The 23,135-nt window shown below is 41.9% G+C and overlaps 2 protein-coding genes across 5 annotated transcripts in view; one reads left to right on the top strand and one right to left on the bottom strand.

Moving 5' to 3' along the window:
• Window positions 1-23,135, bottom strand: part of LRBA (LPS responsive beige-like anchor protein) — a 364,869-nt gene that overhangs the window by 137,969 nt on the left and 203,765 nt on the right. For all 4 annotated transcript variants that reach the window (XM_081208302.1, XM_081208305.1, XM_081208304.1 and 1 more), the window contains exon 40: window positions 21,457-21,593. In XM_081208302.1, coding sequence (XP_081064428.1) covers window positions 21,457-21,593 — 137 coding nt within the window. The remainder of the gene's footprint in view (window positions 1-21,456; window positions 21,594-23,135) is intronic.
• MAB21L2 (mab-21 like 2) lies at window positions 15,848-18,441 on the top strand. The gene has a single exon (XM_081209323.1). The coding sequence runs from the start codon at window positions 16,729-16,731 to the stop codon at window positions 17,806-17,808; it is 1,080 nt and encodes a 359-aa protein (XP_081065449.1). The 5' UTR covers window positions 15,848-16,728; the 3' UTR covers window positions 17,809-18,441.

Here is a 23,135-nt window from a genome sequence, read left to right as displayed (position 1 = left end):
TGCCTGCTATATGCAGTTATTAGAAAAGTGCTTGCTTGCATCAGAGCTAGGGAACCTTCAGCTTAGTAGACATTGTTGGTCTCCCATCTCCCATCAGCCCCATCTAACATCACCAATCAGACATGTACAATACGTTGTAAAATCATACTTTATTGTACCACGCAAAGCTTTTAAAAGCAATTCCAATAATTGCTTTCATTCAGAGGAAAACTTTTAAAACAAAAGTGCAATGCTGGTATGCCTTGCACTTTAAATATTTAGTTAAAACTTAGCATCTTAATAACTTTAAAATTTAAACTTTAAAACAGCTACTAAGTCTTGGCATTGTTCCTATATTACATACACATTACATTTTTTTTTAAAAAAAGTCTTTTATTTTAACTTCCCTTAAGACCTTTAACTCATGGGTAGCTAACATGTGGCCCTCCAGATGTTGCCAGACTACGACTCTCATTATTCCTGACCACTGGCTATGCTAGATGGGGGTGATGGGAGTTGTAGTCCAACAAAATCTGCAGGACCACAGGTTAACCAGTCATGCTTTAAATAGTTGGGTTAATTATCAGCGAAGCAGAATAAAGTCTCCATTAGGCATCAATCTTGTATCAAACACCACTTTATAATGTTAATCAACACCAAGATACAGTAAACAGAATTATGAAATATTTTTGTTCTTTAGTTGTGGTTTCAGAAAAGGAAAAAGGGAAAGAAAGAGGGCAACAAGTTAATATGACTAATTGCACACATTTACCAAACACACTTGAGTTATTACACAGATATATTAATTTTGGATAAAGGCACAAATAATTTTAGGAAAATATATTTATAGATTTCTTCTGTAAAGCTCACCTGGTGATGGAAAGCTTCCATAAGCAAAACAGTGAATGTGATTTCTGCCAAGGCTTTCTCTTCCCTGCATTCCCTGCTCCCTGCCCATCCCACAGTATCACCTTTCACACTGTTCTAAAGTATCTCCAGTCCAATGGAATAGATCGAGGGGGTGGAAGGATGAAAATGCTCCCTCCTTGTTCTGCTGATCGAAGTCTGCTGGATCAAAGAGCCTTCCATCAATGGAGAGACAGAACTGGATGCAACCCTTTGGCTGGAATCCTGAGCACACTTGATGGATACGCAAATGTGTTTCAACCTAGATGTGAGTCAGGTGCTTTTGTTTTAAAAATTGTTTTATGGAAGGTACCTGAAATGACAATTGGGAATTGGGCAAAATGGACACCACCAAGGGTGCAAAACTTGAGAGCAAGGGTGATTTTTTAAAGGAAAGGTTAAAGGGAGATACTCATGCTAGCAAGAGAAGAAGGAACAGTAACTTGTTTTCTGCCTTCCGTAGCAACCTAGATGTCAGTGGCCACTCCCACAGTTTTAGGCATCTTTATTCTTGCATCCCAGACTACCCATTTTAATGCCCATATCACATTCACATGACTATGGTTAATGATAGGCATGGATATGAAATAAAAATAAATCAGTACTGTGTATTTAGGATAGCACAGCTTGCATTAATCCTTATCAATATACCTGTGGCTCACAATCTCCCTCCCTGCAATGTGGTCCCATGCTGAGGCTTGGGCTTCTAACACTAGACGGCAACGAAAGCCTTGCTTTCAATCAAAACTTCCAGATCCATAATATATATGAATGTGCTTATTGTGCTCCTAATGGCCTTGTATGGTTTCCAGCAACTTGGATACATCTTCTCTCCATGATCCATCAAATACCCCAAGTTCAAACCAAATTTTATTAAGAGGATAACCTCACTCAAGGGAATGGGAGAAGACATATGGAAAGAGAAATAAAATTCAGAGACATAAATCACACAGACACTGAAGAATTGATGGGACAAAGTAACTGAGAATCTAAACAGTGAAGCTTTATATGAAGCATGAGTAAACTGTGGAGGTGCAAGTGGAGAGAGAAGGAAGACTACATTTCAGTTTGAAGTTGCCATAATTAGCACTAAAACCCCACTGAACCTGGGGGTTAATTATGTCCTCCAGTTTTGGAAACTTGTGACAGGAACCAAAACCTAATCACAGTTTTTCCAAATGAGACAACAATTAAGCTTGGCTAGGATTAACAATTCAGTTGTATATCAATAAAACTTTTAAAGTATATGAAATAGCAAAGTATTACTCATTTGCAAAGTTGCATGTTCCTCAACACCATACTAACTTCCCTTGGCCCTTCTTAATTTTATGAAGGTGTCACTACTCCCCATTTTTGCAGAAAGGGCCACGAGAAACCAATGAACAAATTCACAGGGAAGTAAGACAAAAATATGGGATGTTATCTAACTGTTAAATGCATTTTAATAGCTTAATTTTGCTATGCATCAAATCTAGACACACTTTTGGCTGCCATCGTCTTATTCTGGAAAACTCTCAGGTTGTTTCGAATGTAACCAAAAGGTGGCATGATTACAAAATCTCACAGAAACATTCCTAACAACTGCAGAAAACTAATCTGCTTTTGTTTTTATTGCATCCAGAGTGCAGTTCTGGGATTATAATGACAATATAGCGCACACTCACCCTATTAAAACAGGAATTACAATTCAATATACAGGTTATTAAAAACAAAACAAAACAAAACAACAACAACCCCCAGCTAAGAAAAATATTAGATATTTCTAAATGGAAATAATGTTGAAAAACTGAAATTGATAACATAGTATATTTCATATTACAATATTGAATCTACTCTACCAGTGTTTTCTACAGCTTGCATAAGTCACAACTGATTGGACACAGTCCCTAAGGACATGCCATTTTATCCAGACTGGACGGTTCATTAGTCATAATTACTATAACTGTACAGCAGAGACTGCAGTTTCATCTCATCATGCATCTTTGATAAAGCTGCTACCATTTCTGCATCATCAGCATGTAAAGTTAACATTATTGGTGCTTTTCATTTTCCGATCTGTGATTAACACAGGCTGCACTTCTTTGGAAATGCACAGAACATTAACATAAGCTTTTTTTTCTCTCCCTCCCTTTCTTTTTTAAAAAACCCTAATGTCATTCATGCTGTGACCACCATTTGAACTTTTTGTTAGAATCAGCTGCTTTACGCACTATGAACTGTGACAGAACAAAGAGATGGGGGGGTGGATATTGCAAACAAAATTCAACACGGAGACAAGTCTTAACCAACTGCTTTATAAACCCTGGTTAACAATTTTTATCTAAACTCTGATCCAAATTAGGAAAACGTCTTTGATGTGACATTAAAGAATGGCCATTTTTCAAGTGGGCTAAATCAATGCTAATAGTGATCTAGCAGCTTTAATTTTGAGTGGCAGGATACAGGGAGAAAGAAAGGGGGGGACAGATAAAAATATAGCTATAGCTATACCTTAGGGAGGATGCAAGAAACTCCTGTGCTGGAAAACTGTAAAGCAAGTGCTTCCACATTTTAAATATAAATATAGTTGTTCAATTAATCTTAGGACTAATATTAATATGTAGCATAAAAATACTGACGCACCCTTTAGATCCCTGTCTCTCTTTTTCAGGATATATAAGAAAGCCTATTGTTTAACAACAGGAAACAAAAAGGCCAGTGGCAGCATCTGAGATTGGAGAGTATACCCATGATATACCACATAAACACTCATAATCGACAGCTGCATACAGCTACTGAGGCTGCAAAAATCCCAGAGTAATTAGTGTTGTCTGAATCCAATGACATCTGTGTTCTCATGGTCCTCTAGACTTGTCAAGCCAATAAGAGGCATATGAAAAAATATGACAAGCATTACAAATGCCCTTCTGAAAGGTCTCACTTTGGGAAAAGCTAAAGAACTGACACATGCCACCTCTCTGTTTGCCAATATATTTAAACAACTAAAGCCAAAGGATATGAAAAGGTCTTGAGAGTCGCTCTGCTTTAAGTTTAAAGGATTTGTGTAGAATACAATATGGGGACTAGAAATAATTCCATAGGGTTTTTTAAAAATCATTTTATTCATTTGTTTACTATAGAAATACTCTTTCCCATACGTTCACACCACTACATGTCATCCTCCTTGATCATTCATCCAGCCTACGCTATTCAAACACGCTGTTCCATCTCTCTGCTTCTGAAAACAGGAATCTGAACAATTTCTAAAACTGCAGCTACAATATAACTGTGGGGAAATTTTTGCATTTTGAGTCGCTCAATTCAAGGCCTGAACCTTTGTTTTAAGATCCTTGGTGCCTATGCTTCAGCCCAATACCTAGACTGCAGTAGCACAATGTCTGAGCATGTGTTTGCTGCGAGAAAGACATTAGTCATCATTAACAGAAGCACTGACACCAAACCTAAGTGCCTTTCTACAATGACCAAGTGGCAATCATCTTTCTCTTACACTGTCACTGCTGATTAGGGTTTTCTTTCATGAAAATTTAATTTGTTGCCTTTCCGCATCTCCTTTAAACATTTTCACAGCATTAACAAAGCGTGCCAGCAGCATGCTGCAAATGAAGCAACATATTCTGGTTCAAAACCAGCGCGATATTATGCTAACAAAAAGGTCTATGAACAACTTAGTCTAGCTTCGAATGTCTGTAGCCTCTAAATTGACTCCAAGAGTGGAGGGATCCCTTGAAATGTTTAACCTGTATCTTCTAGTCAGTCCTAATATGTTTATCTTAAAGCCATCTTTTAAGATTAATTTCAAATGCATACTTAACAGATTTTTTTATTTTTTTATTTTAAAAAAACCATTTTCATGGATATGCCCTTATGTTCCCCTTCCACTGGCAAAAAATAAAAATAAATAAAAATTCTGTGTGCAGGCTCATGATCTAAATTAAATTATTTTATCTAGTGAAAACAAATAAAAAAAACATGCAAGCTACTAAACAGATTCTTAATATTCAGTCTGCCTTTCTAATTTTACACTATATAGATTTGTTAAACAAGATAACTCACTGCTGTGCTATTTTAAGGCCATTTTTCAAAACATTTACTCTTCTGCCTTATTTCAATTTGTTTAAAGATTTCTTTTAATTATAAGCATGTGTTATTTTGTTAACATCTGTGCATAGCGTAAAACCTGAGCAGATCTTGACTTTTGAAAACAAATGATATAACTGACATTAGTTAAGTGATGTGACAATATTTGGAAAAAGAAGATTAAAGAGTAACCACTGAAAATTATTTTAATACAACATTGTAATTATAAGAATGTTAAACTTCTCAATCAAGCTAGTGTTTACAGTGTACTTTTACAAGCATTTAATTTGTCAACTGTGCCATAAACTTGAATTGCCTTTCCTCTTTAAAATCCAATAGTCAGAGTTACAAAAGTTTGACTTGTCAACCCCATTACCTTCTGCTATCCTAATAAACTGAAAAAGCAATATTCATCTCTCTCTTTGTGTGTGTGTGGTGTGTGCTCATGCGCACATATAATTTTTTGAATATGTGACTATCAGTGCAATCCTATGCATTTTTCCCCAGAAGCAAGTCTCACTATTGTATTCAAAATGGCTTATTCCCTAGGAAGTGTGTTTAGGATTGCATCCTCAGTTTATAACAGGAACCAAAGCACATTTATTTGGCAGGGATCTCACCTAACAGATTGGATTTAAAGAATGCAGTGACAGACATTTAAAACACTGTACTATGTACAGTGTTCTGAAATCAGGTCCTAAGGACAATAATGCAAATAACTATTATCAGTGACCAGCCAAATAAATAATAGGACAACATAACATTTATGCAATATATAGTTATTATATTGGGGGGGTTCTATTTAAAAAACCCTAACTACTCCCGCATATTGTATTGTTATGTGAAAAACAACCTATTTAAATTATTGTTCCCCATTTAGTGTTTGATATTCTGTAAAGCACAAAATGGCATGATAAATTAATGTCATCTGCAGAGAGATACTGGAATTCATTGCCAGTGTTATTACATCTGCTCCATAAAGGATTTAGGCTAATAAACTGCAAGTGCTGACTCTAAGATCCTCTCCCTCTCCTTCCCTCCTCCTAGGCTTCCACGTCAAGTTCAGGGGAAGAAGTTTAGCTCTTTGGTTCCCAACCCCCAGCCTGTCCAAGTCACTTGTCAGTAAAAGGTTGGGCAATTTATTGACCACTTCTGGATGCATACTGTCAGTGTTGAAGGAAATATGAGGGAAGGTTGTCGCTACTGTTCTGGAGCTCATTGATAATGACATACCTGCCTCTGTCGCCCATTACCCATACTACAAACTACTTAGACCTAACTGAAAAATCAATAGCATACTTGCACTGGTTCCTGTGGCTGCCTCCTTTGATTGTCAGCTCCTGTCTAGGGTCAGCACTTACATGAAAGGGGCTGTGACTGCCTGATGCTTTCAGGACAACCTAACGATATGAAACTAGCCAACAGAACAGTAAATTCTGTCTTCCTGCCCTCCTCATCAATTAAGCTCTGACTAGGCTTGCCTGTAGAAACCTGACCTTTTAAGTTTAGGTGAATATGGACTAGCTGAACACACCATTGCCCTCCGCACTGAGTCAGGAAATTCAGTGACAGGTTAAACAAAACAGAAGGTTGTAACTGTCATAATTTGCATTGCACTTTCACGCCAACAAGGGTGTTATCAGTGGGGGCAAGCCCTGGAACACACAACTTAAGCAACCCTTAGTTGCCCTCCTCATAAATTTTCAAGTGAAGCGAGATAAAACATAAATTCACAAATGTATTAACTACTTCAAGTTCCTTTCTTCCAAGTCTGCATTTTGGAAGTTGACAAACTACATAATAATCTTATCCCAAGATTGCACAACTATAATAAATGGTCATTAATGATGGGCTTCCAACTTTCATTGCTTAACTATTCTGTACAGTTCAGAGTTCGAGAGGGGTTGGTTTCCTAAATTAACAGAGACAGGACACCAGAATAGGTCTGCACACATGCCTAATTCAAACAGAACTACAAATAATACAATTATATTTTTTTTAGCCTCTAGATGGTATATACTATATTTATGCTTTTTAAAAATGTGATCTATAACTCTCTTAGCTCAGGATTAGTAACAAATTAGGAAGACTTCATTCATTAAAAACAAAGCATATCATCTATGATCATATTAAAAACAGTATGATTTAGTAAAAGCAAAGCAAGAACCCAGCTCTGCCCTGCCCACTAATTGCATAGTCAGAATACAAACCCTGTAGGATGATACAAAACTCCCATCTAATCCAGAATTTTGTTTCCTGCAATGACCAAGAGGATTCTTGCAGGCTATAATATTCACCTGTTTGTGCCTAGGAACTGGTATTCAGAAGTATAATGCCTTAGAACATGAAGAGATGTTCTCCTAATTACCCATTTTTCCTTGAAAGACTTGTATCAGTAGTGAATCTTGTAATCGAAGCTGTAGTTGTTCACGTAAATGTTTTGGCATGTTCAAAGATGCTGGCAGTAAATATATTTAAACTTTTCCATCTACAGTTTAATTTTACTGAAAATTTAAATTAAAAAATAGTAGCACTATTTCACATTGCAAACATTATGAGTAGTTTTTTGGCAGTTCAGTTCTCAACTTTGCTCAATACCAATAGCCATGTACTTTAAGGAAATTATTTATGGAGCGCCTGAAATGTCTTTACCAAAAATCTTGCTTTTCTTTGCTGATCTAACCCAATAGCCACCATTATGAACTGGAATGTCAATAAACTTTGAAAGCTAAAGAAGCAGAAGTAAAAAAAAAGGAGTATTACTGAATATGTAAATAAAGTAATAATATAAACTAAGTTTGTAATCCGTACCCAAATATGCTAGTGGTTTCATGAAAAGACTGGGCATAGTCCAAGCCCTCTCATCATCCAAATGACATACAGAGGGCATACTGAGAAGGCAATCAGGTGCCTAAGTACATCAGGAGTTGGAAGAAGCAGATATATATATATCTGGATGCAGAACATGTGCTGATTACTCCTTTTCCCCATCTGCCATAATACCAGGGGGCAGCTATTCAATGCCTCACCTCCTAAGTTAAGAAGCCTCTGTGCTATCTAGCATATTGAACCTCTGTGCTCATGTATGTACAAAAATAAAAAATATGAAAGTATTGAACAAAGTCAAATCTAGGCGAGGAGCTGCAGATTAAGGAGAGATCTTAGGACTGTGCTAGAAAAATTATCCCAAGGCAACTGAGTAGGAATATGAATTTCTAGGACCATGCCCTAGTGTTAGAAAAGAGCAAAACATGTGTAGCAATGCTGAGTTCATCAGTCTCCTGTATTCTCCTTCCCACCCCACTGCAGCTTGATAGATCATGGCCCACGGTGAAACCTGCAGTACACTCCTTTGGTGATTTATGTTCCTCTCCTGTGAACTGCAACATGCTTGGAGGCAAGGATGATCTACTGTGTATTGCAGCTGTGGCTTTTCGGTCCGTATTGTGCCACTTGTTTGTTTGTTTTTAGACTGTTTCACCATTTAGTAGGATATGAATTTAACAAACCAATAACCAAATTCTGATATAATTTCTGTAATATTACAGAATTTAATTGATTGCAGGCCCGCATTCATAAGCACAGAAGGCGCGAGTCCACCAAAGTTAAGTGCTTCTTAAGTTCTACTGATTTCAAAGGAGGAGAAAGTGAAGCATATGCTTGACTTTCACATTAAAATAAAAAAGTGCTTATCACAGTGATGTATTGCAGTGCACAGTAAATACAAGAATAGTAGATTTAATTGAGCCTGGGTGCATCTTTCCTTCTTTCTCCCCCTTTTCCAGGCCTAAAGTGATGATTAACTATGCATCTGGTAGCATGTCACATCCTTTGTTTGTGCCTATCAGATAGGGAAGAGAAAGGGCATGGACAGTGTCCAGTCCCAGCAAGCAAATCATTTGGAAACAGCCATAGTCATAGATCAAAAGGTTTTTTGCTCTATCCATGGCAGATTTAAACACACCAACCCAGCGTTTTGCTGTAGACAAAGCCAGCTAGAAAACAAGACTCCATAGAATCCAAAGATAATAAAAGAAGATTTGGAGTGTGGGGCAGGGGATGAGAGACACAGAGAAGAAACAGACAGGTATAACCAGTGCATACATAGCCTGAGACAGCTGTTTTACATCCTAGTTTCAGAATGTTGAGGGAGAAAAGTTACCACCAATCCTTTGTTCGCCAAATGTTATTTCAGCTATACTGGCACATACAGCTTCTGTATTTTATTCATGCGAACAGGTATTCTTCTTTCATCACTCAGTGGGCCTTCAACACCTAATCCGCCATTTTTTATTAAACTTTGTTTCTCACAATGGATAATTTTTGTATCACATTTTAGAGAAGATACTGTGTAGTTCCATCACCTTTAGGAAAGGTAACTTAGAAAATGATTTCCAATGTTTAGTGTTAGAAAAACATACTTGCAATCTACATTGACTGACTCATTGTTTCCTTTGCAAATATTAAAGCTATAAGAGGTTTTATGGAACAGCAACCAGAAAACTGAGGTTGACAGACAGTGTATTTTTCAAAAGTGACATCACAGTTTTATATCACTTCACAAACAAATGACCTTGAACTTCAACCAGGGATATAAAGGATTTAAAGTTAGGGTTTAAATAAGTGTCTTACTATAAATGCTACTTATTACAGCTGAGACTGTCTATGCCAAAACTCAAATCACAAGGATTGCATATCCTTCCTTCTTGTGGAAATAGGATTCTCATAGAGTATGGTTGGAAAATGCCAAAATGAGGCCATGACAAATTTACTAAAAATATATTGAAACTACAAACAGCACGTTCAACATGTGTCACTGCAATTGCTTGTAAAATATCATCTACATTTTCTGCTGTATAAAGTCACCAGAAAACCTCAGGAGATCCATAATCCACATATCCAATGCATACAATGAATTGACAGCAGGCAATGCTATAGAAAGGGGGCAACTGGAACCCAATTTGGTTCAAATAGATTAGGGAATTTAAAATTAGATTTTGCAGATTAGCTGAATTGCAGAGGGCCACCTTGAATGATTCAATAAACTATAAATATGAAGCATAGATATATATAACCTCACCATAATCAATAAAATCAACTTTTTTCTAGTACAATTGCAACATTCTAAAAGCAGCAGAAAAAAAAAATCATTTTTATTTGCCTTTGATACAACTAAAGTTCCACTACTGCTGTGGTGTTCGGTTCTAGTAGCTGCTTGTCTCAGCAATGGATCGTTCCTATTTCAGTATAAGTTTATTGTTCTCGCCAAAGGACATGACAAACCTGCAGCAACAGGACCAATAAAACAATACAGATCATACAACTATAGTTAGTCTTCTCATATTCTGAACTACTTCAGTAACAGTGGGGGACTAGGACCCAGGAGACCAGGGTTCACATCCCCACTCAGCTATGAAGCGCTCGCTTCAGTGACCTTGGGCTAGTTACTGCCTCTCAGCAAACCTACTTCACAGGGTTGTGGCGGGGAGGGGATTAAATGAGGAGAGGAAGAACCATGTACACCACCTTAAGCTCCTTGGAGAAAAAGGTGAGATATAAATGCAACAAATAAATATAAATATATGCATATGCATCAATGCATTCATGAACAGATTCAAACCATGGTTCCATGCAAGTTCTGTTAATTTCAATAAAACTCTCTTCCAAGTAAAGTGGTTTAGATCATAAAGTTGTTAAATGAACACACTGGGAACTATTACAGTGAATTATAAAAGTAATTGTGATACTGCCCAAAAAGATCAAAGAAGCTTTCCCTTTTCTGACGTATACCTTTACATACATCTAGAAAATAAGAAGTAAGAGGAAAGGGCAGTCTTGGGGAGCAGTAGCTGAAGTGGATGGAGGAAGGAGAAAAAACTTACACACCAAATACAGCCTTGTAAATCACTAGATAGCCATTTATGTGTTAGTTAACTCTTGTGCCTTTCAACCTTCTAAACAAAATTAAGATACAAGTATTGCTCTTTAAAAATGTATAAGCTCTGTAGTAATTAAGTAAAAGGAACCCTTTCTTCCGAGACATAAAGGAAGTACACACCACAGGACAATTTACAACACTAAGCTCTCAAACAGAAGAGAAAAAGGCAAAATAAAAATCCGCCCACAAATTTATAAAGAAAAGATCCTGGAAATGTAAACAGGATTATAGCTGTCATTCCTCCAGATGCATTTACTTTACCCATTGACTTATTTTTGCTGTTGAGGAACACAACATCCACTCCTGAATCATTTCTTTTCAAATTCAAACATTCCCTGCAGCAGTTCAAGCTTCATCAGCAGAGCAGGAATGTATGAAAATGACAGGCAAAGGGCATTAGTTCTTTTCCCAGACTGTTCTTCTATAAATGGAAGCACAGAATTCTGCCACAAAGAATGTTTAGCTAACTTGGTTAAAATATCGCCTGAAAAATTTAAGATGAACTGAAAAATTAAGTTGACTGTAGGATACATTTCACGCCGTTGTCCTTAAAATGGATTTAAAGTAAACCGATGGCATTTATTAATTATGGGCTTCCAGAGATACATAATAATCATTCTATTTATTTATTTATTTATTTATTGCAGAGCCCAGTCACACACAAAAAGACATGTCTCATCATCCATGATTACAGAGGGTCTGAAACTCTTGAAAATTCAAAAGCAGACAAGAAAATGTGCCAAAGAGGTCCATGATCTCAAGTCAATCCTCTTCCAGAAGTTCCTTAGAAATAGCCCACAGAAATGTTAGCTTGTCTAAGCAGAAGGACTCACAAAGCAATTGCATAAAAATAAAATTAAAAGCCAATAAAAAGTTGAGTGGCTGTCAAGCTCTGCGTTTTTGTTTTGTTTTAACTATTTCCAGTTTACTCTAGCTACAGAAAGACCACCCTAGTTCCCCATCTTCCATTTTCTTTATTCCAGATGTGTAAAAACGACCCACTTTCAAACTAAGCTGTTTTCCTGTAAATGCACAAGCTCTCTCTCACACACTCACTCCCTGAACAGAAAAAAGGAAGCTCTCCCTCGCAGTTCATTCATGCCAATTAAATGCCAGTGATTATACCTACCCATTCTTAACCTGTTTTAGCAGCAGCGCAAAAAAAAAGGGAGGAAAAGGATCCCTGGGAGAAGGCAAGGGGAGCCAGCGGGGCAAGCCAAGAAAAGAGCAAGACTCTCCCCATGCAAAGTCTCCTTTGGAGAAGCCCTCTGCTAACAACCTCGCTCTTCCTTGCTCCAGGCAGCGGCGTGCTGATGTTGGCACTGCCTAAACCAAACAAACACGATGTTTAACAGTCAAATAAAATGTCCCGCAGCCTCCCTAATGAATTTGTCAAGGCCCATCAGATCACCCCACCCCCCTCCCCTGCCTCATTAACTCAAGTATGATGAGACGGATTATAACGGGAGAATACAGATCAATCGGGCTGAAGCCTTCAAGTGGCTTTTAGCCTTGAGAGCTTCCCCTCCCAGACAGTCTCTCTGACTCTCTCTCTCTGGGTCCTTTTAATAGAATACAGTATCTCCTGCTCCTGGAGGGGCTGCCACTTCGCTTTAATACCCCATCAAGGAGCTGCTGATGGACTCCTTGACTCCCAGACAGCCAAGGTGAAGTGACAGGGGCTCTTCTATGGCAGGCTCGCCTCGGATCTTCCGCTTCTCCCACCCCCCAACAGAAAAAAAATAACAACAACTTGCTTTCAATTATTCATCCCTCTCTTCCCACCCACCCCCATCCTTCCCCTCGAAGAAGGGGGAAAAGCAAATTCCGCCACAGACGAGAACGCTGCTGCTGCTCTCTCGCAAGCAGCCAAGGCAGCCGCAGAAGGCGAGGCGCAAGCTTTTTCGCCGGCGTTATTTGCTAGAAAGTGTTTAAGTTTATTGCTCAAATGATGTTTCTAATTAGCGCTCCGGGCCATAAATCCGAAGCGGCTTTTGTTTCAAACTGATTTATTATTTACTAGAGCGTCGACCTCAGTCTGGTGGGGTGGTGGTGGAGGGGAATAGTGGAAAGAAAGAAAGAAAGAAAGAAAGAAAGAAAGAAAGAAAGAAAGAAAGAAAGAAAGAAAGAAAAAGAGAGAGAGAGATGGTAAACGAATTGTTTGGGAAATCAAAACGAGGAGGAGGAGGGAGGTGAGGAAGCTCCGAGCCTTCCCTCCGGGCCACAAACCTGCCCACGGAGAGAAAAGGCGCTTGGTGCCAGGCTGGAGCCCTCAGCTCACCGAGGGAATTGCCCAGTCCGTGCAGGCAGCCTTTCTTTCTCTTTTTAGGGTCACCTGGGCGGCAGCCCTGACCCAGGGGAGTCGCTTTGTAAGCTGACTCGCCGAAGTCGGGGTTCCGCGCGCCCTGGGCGCGTCTCGGCAGCCGGTCGAGGGCGAAGAAGGATGGGCGTGGGTTTCTCAGACGTCAAGGTGAACGGGCCCCAGAGGGGACACCGCCAAGCAAGGGAGCAGGGAAGTAGGTGGTTGCCAAGCAGGAGTCTGGCTGGCTAGCGACGAAGACCTAGAAATGGAGCGGGGTGTGCAGTTGTGCGATTGCTGCTCCAGGACTGCAACTCCACCGCCACGTCCAGTTCTCAAAATACGTGAGCAATTTTGAGAATACTGGGCGCCACGGCGAGGACGAAACTGAGCAGCGACACTATCGCCTCGTCTGCCCTTGAAGTTGATTGTTTCTGGGCAACTGGGCTCTTTCTTGCGCTCTCGCCAGTTCCGCGGAGAAGCAAACAGAAGGCGACACACACACACACGTGTCACGTCCTCCTCTATCCTCCCCAGGTGCTCCGACCTCGAACAATCTCCTAACATCTCTCAGAATCGAGCATCTAAGTTAAGGACATTGTTTAGGATGGGAGCATGCATGCTGAAAACAATCCTGGAGCTTGGAAGTAAGCCTTCCCCATCACGGTCAGGGCGACCAGGTGGCAGGACCGCAGCCGGCCAAAGCAAGTTGACTCAAGTCAGCCGCCCGGTAGTCGATGGGGCTTACTCCCTTGTAAGTGCCTTCAGAGTTGCAGCCGAAAACTGTTTCCTCCAAAGCAGCGTCAGCCTTCCTGGTTGCGACGGGAGGCATTGATTGGAGAGGGAATTCTTCTTGCCTAGATTTGCTTCTCTCCACCGTTGTCCCGCGACGGCTTGTTTCCACCGCCTCAGCGGCAGTGGCATCTTCCCTCCAAGATATCTAGCCTCATCTGCTTCGGTCGGCTCTCTTTCCTCGCCCGAGGCAGGCATCTGGCAGGCAACGTGGATGGAGCCTGTTTCGGAGAGGAGGAGGATCCGGCCGACGGGACAGGAGAAGGCAAGGGGGACACACCTGTTCCAAGCAACTGTTGAGCTTCTAAAGACCTTTCCAAGCCTACGGGGAACTTGACTATTCCCTGGCACGTGGAATACATCCACAGAAGCCCTGTGGGCAAATATCACATTCAATTTAGAAAGGCTGGGAGTTGGCGGGGCGGGGGGACCGAGGAGAAGAGATAAGGCGAGGCTCGCCATAGTCTTCTTTCTGGTCATGAGAGCAATATGCAGCGGAGTTCGTAGTTCGCTTCCCAGAGGCTGGAATATAATTGCTGACTTGAAGCATCGCACGAGATGTATCATCATCATCATAATCAACAACGGAATGACAGACACGATTAAAAAGGGAAAAGAAGCGCACTTGTCCGTGTTAAAAAAACAACCAACAAAAGCCCGTCTCATCACACAATTAAAGCAAAAGGCTTCAAGAAATGCAAACTGTTAGCGAAGCGGATTACTTATTAAGATTCTGTAAGAGATCTATAAGAATATTTAAATTTCGGAGGGAAAGGGCCGCTGTTTCAGTTTTTACTGTTTTCCTCCCCAGCACAAATACTGAGGATCGAGAAGATTTGACACTTCAGCAATTACCAATTAAATGTAAACGATTAAGCTGCGGCTGGTGTCTATCTTAACACAGAGAAATACGCGATTGCGTGCACACAAAATCTCAACAGCCGAAATCCGCTGGGGCTGAAGGGAAGATTCCTGTTACTTTCGTAAACACCGAACTGTGTATACGCCGAAACTCTCCAAAATGCAGAGTTTCTTCCTGCCTCCCCGCGCAAGTAAATGGAATATTAGACCTTTTATACAGCGGGTACATATGATCTCACAACAACAGGCCAGCTGCATGGCGCAGGATTTATAACTTTTAAGTAGAACCCTCATTTAGGGTTGTAAAACAAGGTGTACTATTCCGTTCCAATAACTGTCTCACTTTCACTAATGTTGGGTCTGCGGAGCAGCTACAGAAGATTTATGCTTGCACAGAAGTACTGAACATTCCCCCTTTTTTATTTTACTCCCCCCCCTTGCCCTCCAATACTTCAACGTTACTAGAGATAGTCTGTGTGGGGAAGCGAATTTTACACACCCGCACGCACCACCCTCGGCGCTTCAGTTCGTGCAGGTACACCTTGATCTTGAACGTCACTGCAAAAGGCGCAAAGATCTTGCCAGAGCGCTTGCCGTGGTGTGTTTCATGGCAATATTTAATTCCCGCCAAATTGCTGCATGGAATCGTTCTTATAGGGGCTATGGCTCTTCCTCCCTGGCTTTCCAGGGAAAGGGAGCTTCATGTTTGTTTGCCACATATGTGTGTGCGTGCGCGCAATCTGTGCATGTGCCTCAAGCATCTCTCCAGCGTCTTCCCCTTCTCTCCCCCGCCCCACTCCCAATACAATACGCAGTAGTGGCGGGCCCAGCAGCAGAACGTGCACACCGCCCGGCCATGCGATTGGCTGGCCCTCTGACAGCTCGGCCCGCGATTGTAGGATTCCGGAGCTCCGCCTCCGTTCGGAAGGACCTTCGGACCATTCATAAACTAAACAACACTCTCCGCAAACCCAGAGACCTCCAGACGTCCAGGCCGGGAGAGGCGCAGGAAAGTAACCAGAGCGGCTGCATCCAATTCCAAAGGTGGGAGGGGGAAGGAAGCGGAAAACAGGAGGAGTGAGGGGGGGCGAAATCCTGGAAAGCGGAAAACTACACACACACACGCACACACACGCGCGCACACACATACCAGCGCGCGCAAAGAAGCTCAACTCGCCAACCTTGCCACTGCTCCAAGAGAAGATACGTTTCCAAAGAGAGATTCGCCTGTAAACAAAATCGAACCGCGGGAAGAAATGATCACAACGCGCTTTCACTGGCTTGCGTTTAATAATAAAGAAATAAGAAGCAGGGGCGCCCGGCAGCAATAGGTTTCCACTCCGGTGGCTTCTTCGGACCAGGCCTCCAAGAAGCGATCATCGCCGCCGCCTCCCTGTCAGAGGAAGGAGGCGGCCAGAAGCGCCGGTGCCAGAGAGAAAGAGAGGAGAAAGAGGGAGAAAGAGAGCGGATTTCTGCTTCTGGGCACCGGGCGCAAGCTCTCCCTCATCGCCGCCGTTTTCTCCTTGGCCGCCGATCGCTTCTTTCCCGCTGGAAGCCAAGTTGCGCGAGTGCGAGAGAAGTTTCCCCATGAAGGACTGAAGCCCTCTCCGGCGGCTGCGCGCAGCTCCAATGTGAACAAGGAAAGGAGCCGGCCGCCAAACTTTGCCGCCCGAGGAAGCGGGCTGCTGCTGCTGCCGCCGCCTCCCCCCACCCGCCTGCCTGCCCGCCGGGGGTGGTGGTGCTGCCCGGTGCTGCCCACTGGCGCTGCGGTGCTCGTCTGGAGCAGGCTTGGCGTGCGCGGGCGCGCGCGGCGGCGGCGTTGGATCCGTCCACGTACTGCGAGAGCCCGGTGTACAGCCCGGACGTGTGCCCCAACATGATCGCGGCGCAGGCCAAGCTGGTGTACCAGCTGAACAAGTACTACACGGAGCGCTGCCAGGCGCGTAAGGCGGCCATCGCCAAGACCATCCGCGAGGTGTGCAAGGTGGTGTCCGACGTGCTCAAGGAGGTGGAGGTGCAGGAGCCGCGCTTCATCAGCTCGCTGAGCGAGATCGACGCGCGCTACGAGGGCCTGGAGGTCATCTCGCCCACCGAGTTCGAGGTGGTGCTCTACCTCAACCAGATGGGCGTCTTCAACTTCGTCGACGACGGCTCGCTGCCCGGCTGCGCCGTGCTCAAGCTGAGCGACGGCCGCAAGCGCAGCATGTCGCTCTGGGTCGAGTTCATCACGGCCTCGGGCTACCTGTCGGCGCGCAAGATCCGCTCGCGCTTCCAGACGCTGGTGGCGCAGGCGGTGGACAAGTGCAGCTACCGCGACGTGGTCAAGATGATCGCCGACACCAGCGAGGTGAAGCTGCGCATCCGAGAGCGCTACGTGGTGCAGATCACGCCCGCCTTCAAGTGCACGGGCATCTGGCCGCGCAGCGCGGCGCAGTGGCCGCTGCCGCACATCCCCTGGCCGGGGCCCAACCGCGTGGCCGAGGTGAAGGCGGAGGGCTTCAACCTGCTCTCCAAGGAGTGCTACTCGCTGACGGGCAAGCAGAGCTCGGCCGAGAGCGACGCCTGGGTGCTGCAGTTCGGCGAGGCCGAGAACCGCCTGCTGCTGGGAGGCTGCCGCAACAAGTGCCTGTCGGTGCTCAAGACGCTGCGCGACCGGCACCTCGAGCTGCCCGGCCAGCCGCTCAACAACTACCACATGAAGACGCTGCTGCTCTACGAGTGCGAGAAGCACCCGCGGGAGACCGACTGGGACGAGGCGTGCCTGGGCGACCGGCTCAACGGCATCCTGCTGCAGCTCATCTCGTGCCTGCAGTGCCGGCGCTGCCCGCACTACTTCCTGCCCAACCTCGACCTCTTCCAAGGCAAGCCGCACTCGGCCCTCGAGAGCGCCGCCAAGCAGACCTGGCGCCTGGCCAGGGAGATCCTCACCAACCCCAAGAGCCTCGACAAGCTATAGAGGAGCGGGGGGGGGAGGGGTTGGAAAAGGCCGGGAGAAAGGGGGGCAGAAATCAAAGACTGCGCAGAACCCGAATTTAAGACAAAACTCTTATTTAAAAACAAGAAGAGGAACGGGGAGCAGCGGGCATCCACTCCCCACCAAAGCGCAAAAAGGACTCCAAGCCTAGCAGCGGGCACCGGCGCTCTCCCTCTCCCCTTTTTTTAAAAAAATATATATAAATAAATTAAAAAGACACTTAAAAAACAGCGGCGGAACTTTAGGACAGCCAAACGAAACCCGAGGTACATTTCATTTTTCTCTTCCCTCTCCACTCCCCATATTAAGTGTATGTCATTCGTCCCCCCCGCTTTTCTCTTTCTCTCGTTCGTCTGCCTGAATGTTGTCACGAAGTGGGGGAGGGGGAGAAACCAGAATTATTTAACTATATGTACTTTTTTTTTTCTTTTGAAAGAAAGGGATGGGGGAAGAGAACCGAACAGAAAGCCCCCAGACACACACGGAAAGTTTACTGATGCTAAATGTATTTCAGTGCCAAGTCAGATCATGCGTCCTCCCCCTTTCCCTAAGCTGACTTGTTCAAAACAGTAATAATAATAATAATAAATAATAAACAAAATGGTTTTAACTTTACATTGCCTTCGTGTGGGTTTATTCTAAAATTCAGGCAACGGGTAGGCTGTTATTTCCACTTCTCAGTAAAGAAGGGATATCTCTCTCACACAAATATGTATGGATGGAAGGGAACAAAATAACACCATGTTAATGGAGATCTCTGGGGGGAAACCCCCCAGTAAATATCTTTTTAACATCTCTGTTTTCTCTTACAGAAGATATGTAAATATTCAGGTGGGGAAAGAAGCATTTATACTTAAAAACAACAACTTATGTATTTGGTAATATTTGGGGCTGCATTAACAGTGGCTATGAGATTGAGTATACATTCATTATGTGAAGGAGAGGATAATTTCTCTTTGCACGTGGGCTTCTCATTTATTAAAGCTGAGTAAGTACCCAAGTCCAATTTGACTTTGAATTTCAAGGCCATATAGATTTACTCTTGAATTATTAATACCCTACAACTAGTCAATTTATTTGCTGCAAACATTTGGTTTCCTCTGGCTTTTATGTAGACCCTGCTCAGGAAGAAAGGACATAGAGCAAAATACAAAAGGGAACTAGACCTTAACAGGGGTTTTTATGTTATGCTAGCATCCCCAGGACCATGCATTTCCATATTAAAATGATTTGCATTTGAGAAAAGGATTTTCAAATTGTTCTAGTGAATTTGTTCCCCTTTTTTATTTATTTAAATACTTCCACATTATGGCTTCAGGCTTTATACAAACAAAGTTTAGATTTTCACAAACACACACACACAAACTATTTAGACCGCTAGGATATTTTCCAACATGTTTTCTCTAAATGTGAAACTCTATTCTAAAATATGTTTACTTGGCAGTAAGTAGCATTTACTTCAATGGAGCTGTGTGCAGTGAACAGGAGCCCCAGCATTATGGGTATTTTATTATTCCAGAAAACCTTTTTTATTATTTGAATGAATCCCCCCCCCAAAAAAAGTGTGTTTTTAAATTTATTGAGGATTTATTTGAAGTAGGTGCTCACACACAGACAAACCTATAATTGAAGAGGTAGAGTCCTACCATATTTCACAAATCATCTCATACCATTAGAAAACTAAACATATTTTCTACCTTTATATAAATACATCTACTTGCACAACAGCTCTGTTTTGTTTTGTTTTTTCCTAGTGCAATGTGGCTTCATATTCAAAATCTTTTTTTCTGAGACAAATTATTTAAATATGGCTCCAAATAAATTGAGGAGCTCCCCTGCCTCACTCCAAGAGCAAGTCTGAGCTCAAAGTACTACAGCTTGCTTGTTAAAAACAGCCTTGTAGTAGGAATATAAACTTTGATGTTATCAGCATCAATGCAGCATCCAGTTCAGGTTTTATTTCAAAACTCCTGTCATAATGTTTTCTTTCCCAGGAGTTTAGAAAAACACACAGAGAAGCCGAATTTATCAAACTGAGGAAGGCCCATTAAATAGGCATCTGAGCAAACGCAGGATTGGTATTCAAAGGGGAGATGTTGTTACTCAAGCTCTAGTTCCCCATATCTTCTGGGGAAGGGCTGGGGGAGAAGAGAAAGGGAAACACGGGGAAACGCCAGCGCTTGTAAGAGAATGATGTTGCCTTGTTGCATGACTTCATAACCAAAACACCAGTAAGCTTTGAGAGTTTTCACCAAAGGAAATAAATAGTTTGGAGTCTCTCTCTCTCTAACATTTCATGTCTTCAAGATGAAATTAATAAACCTGGCTACTTTTAGATGATCCCTATCTCTACCGCAAAGTTAAAAAGTACAGTCAGTTTAAGATGCCTGTTCATTTTCGTTTTTAAGATGGAAAAGGAATAGTTGTATCATTCAAAGGGGAGGGGGAAGATAGCAGAGGGATCTCACCCTACATTACTCCTTGAATGATGCACAATGATGCAGCCACATTTGATTAATATATACTGTAGCTTCCTGTATTGTAATGAGTTCTAAGAAATAGGCTGCGTTAGTATTTTACAGTACGTCATCATTGATGACTGCTTTTTCGATTTTAATATCAAACAGCACCAAAACAACATGCAAACAAATTGCAGCTACTTCTCAATTCTAAACCTTTTACTTTCACCCTAATACTTGAAAGTTTATGTACTTCAAAGAAAACTTCAAAGTTTTAATTTGCTACTCTTATAAGTAAAATAAAAGCTTTAAAAAACAACTGCAACATTAAGAAAGGTCTAGTTCAAGTCCCCACTGTCCATTAACCTTTTCAGAAAGATGTATTCAAAAAAATAAAATTGAACAGAGATACAACAAAAAAGTACCCACTAATAGAAATACATTATACAATTTTGTCTTTTTTCTCCCCGAAGAAAGCACTGTATTTTAGCAATTGCTTTAGTGAAATTTGGGAGACATTTATCTACCATAACACATTTTAGGAGGAAAAGGCACACTCAAGTAATGACATTTTAGTATTATGAAAACTACCTAAGTGAAATTCTTATAGTAGTCATTAACACTGTGAGCAAAAACAGTTTTATGGGGATGGGAGGAATGACTTTTATTACCCTTGCATTTAAAGATCATTATAATCTGAACAAAGCATTGAGTTGGGAAACTGAAGCACAACACAAAATATATTATTAAAATATATAGTATCAAGTGGCAATTATGTTCTCTGAATAAGCATGTGCAAACTCTTCAGCATGCTACAAAGTAATATAAAGCAAATGCAAGAAATCAGTGAGCACCATAAAAAAGTTGAGGTAAAACAAAGGCTTCAATAGACAACACCACTAAACTTTCACACATCCTCTTGCTCTAATGCAGTTTTATTCAAAGCATTTCCCAGGAGGCTTCTGCCCTATGAAGTAATTAGCGCTGGAACTGGGGTGAATTGTTTTTCATACTTACATGAGTGCCACTAGCACAAAAACTCCGCAAATTACAAACTCACAAATATGAGAAAACTTGTGTCCAATGGATTTAGAAAGTACTGGGTGAAAAATTAAAGGCTTCTTGTAATTTGTCACAAGGGTTAGTACAAGAGGGGTCAATGATCTCTTACCTTGGGGTCAATTTTCTTAAAACTCGGCTCTTCTTCATCTACCTCAAAATACAGTTCAGAGGCGGTGATGGAAAGTGTGCCCTTCACTACTGCACAAGGGGCCACAAGCTGAGCTGGTGTAGACAGACTAACAGGACCTACCAAAGGGAAAGAAACAAAAACCACAGTCCAAAAACTTGTTAACAGTGGTCTCCGCAACAAGCACAAAATGTTGCACAGATATAAGTGTATGTTCTTCTTTTTATTAGCTCGCTTTAATCCAATGACACCCTCCACAAAAAGGACTGGATTTAGAAATTAAATTCTTATAAGTCCCCAGTCCCCCGCAAGTACACATGCAATGCATTTGCTGCACTTGGGACTGCCAGACATTTGAACAACTACAGCTGCAAACAATGCAAACAATTATGTATGCCATCTAGGTGGCTATTATATCATCGAGCTTCCTTCTTCCAGAAATTTAGAAATATTTCAGAACCGAATACCTCATGTTCTAAACAATAATGCAAATTGCATAAAAAGGAAGGTTGGATGGGAAATATTAGTTTCACATATGTGTGTGTAGATTTGGGGGGGAGTGGCAAACCAATTTGACCCAGATTTCCTGATGATTAGCTTATTTAGAAAGTTGCTTATGAGTTCTGTACATGGGTTTTTATTTTCATGCATGGCAGGGATCTATTGTTCAGAAGTTAAATGCTGCCCATAGCTAGAGACTGAGACATATAGCATTTGAGAAGTGGTTTCAGCTTGCCTTTTAAATATTTTTCAAGGAATCCACACACAGTGTTAGTGCAGCTTAGGGACTGTGGGAATAAACAGCTGGAGCGTTGGTTTCCAACTGAATGAATTTTTATTGGAATAATCACATCTCCACAGGGTTTATCACAGAGGCAGATCAGTGTACTACTCAAAACAATAGGCTGGGTACAGATCTAACAATATGCAGGCCATTATATAAAGCAGAAAAGTGGGTTATATTTGTCATCCAACTCATTAAAAAGCAGGGAACACAGAGACCACAGAAGGGCATATTTGTCAGCTGTAGGCCTTTGTTTAAAAATACTGTAAACTGCATGTGTGACACATTCCCTTTTGCATTAATAAAGTGTGTATAAATGAGGTGCACACGCTTAGGTAATCAATGGGTGAATAACTGCCAAAAAAATTCAGATGAATTGTCATTTCTGTCAATTGTTAGGAGGTGTGATGGTCTTTAATCTTGCATCAATCTCAATGTGTGCCAGTAGCACAATAGAGGAGATGCTCTGCTGAGATCAGAGCAGCTTTGCCCTCTATTCCCAGCGTACAAATACATTGTGTTTGCAGATGGGCATCCGAGAGCTGCACTACCTCCATGATTTCCCAAAGCTCATTCCCACAAATGGATGAAATAAGCAGCTATGTGTTCTTTTGCTGTCTCCCTTTGCCCTCTGTACATTAGCATGTAATCCAGGGAAGAAATAACATTTTTTCAATCACTTTCAGACATTCAATTACAGGGCAAGCAGACAGCTGCAGAAGCCAGGGCAGCTCAGGTCCCGCTGAAAACCCCTGACAATTTCAACTTCATTCGTAACCCACACTACTTTATTAGCAAGGATTACTTCTTAATCCTATTGCCATTGTCAAGATTATATAATTAAACTCCCCTTTCACCTCTATTACAGTATGAATGT

The sequence above is a fragment of the Podarcis bocagei genome (genome assembly GCF_964188305.1).
Source record: "Podarcis bocagei genome assembly, chromosome: 9".
NCBI lineage: Eukaryota > Metazoa > Chordata > Lepidosauria > Squamata > Lacertidae > Podarcis > Podarcis bocagei.
This window is presented reverse-complemented; position numbering and strand designations above follow the sequence as displayed.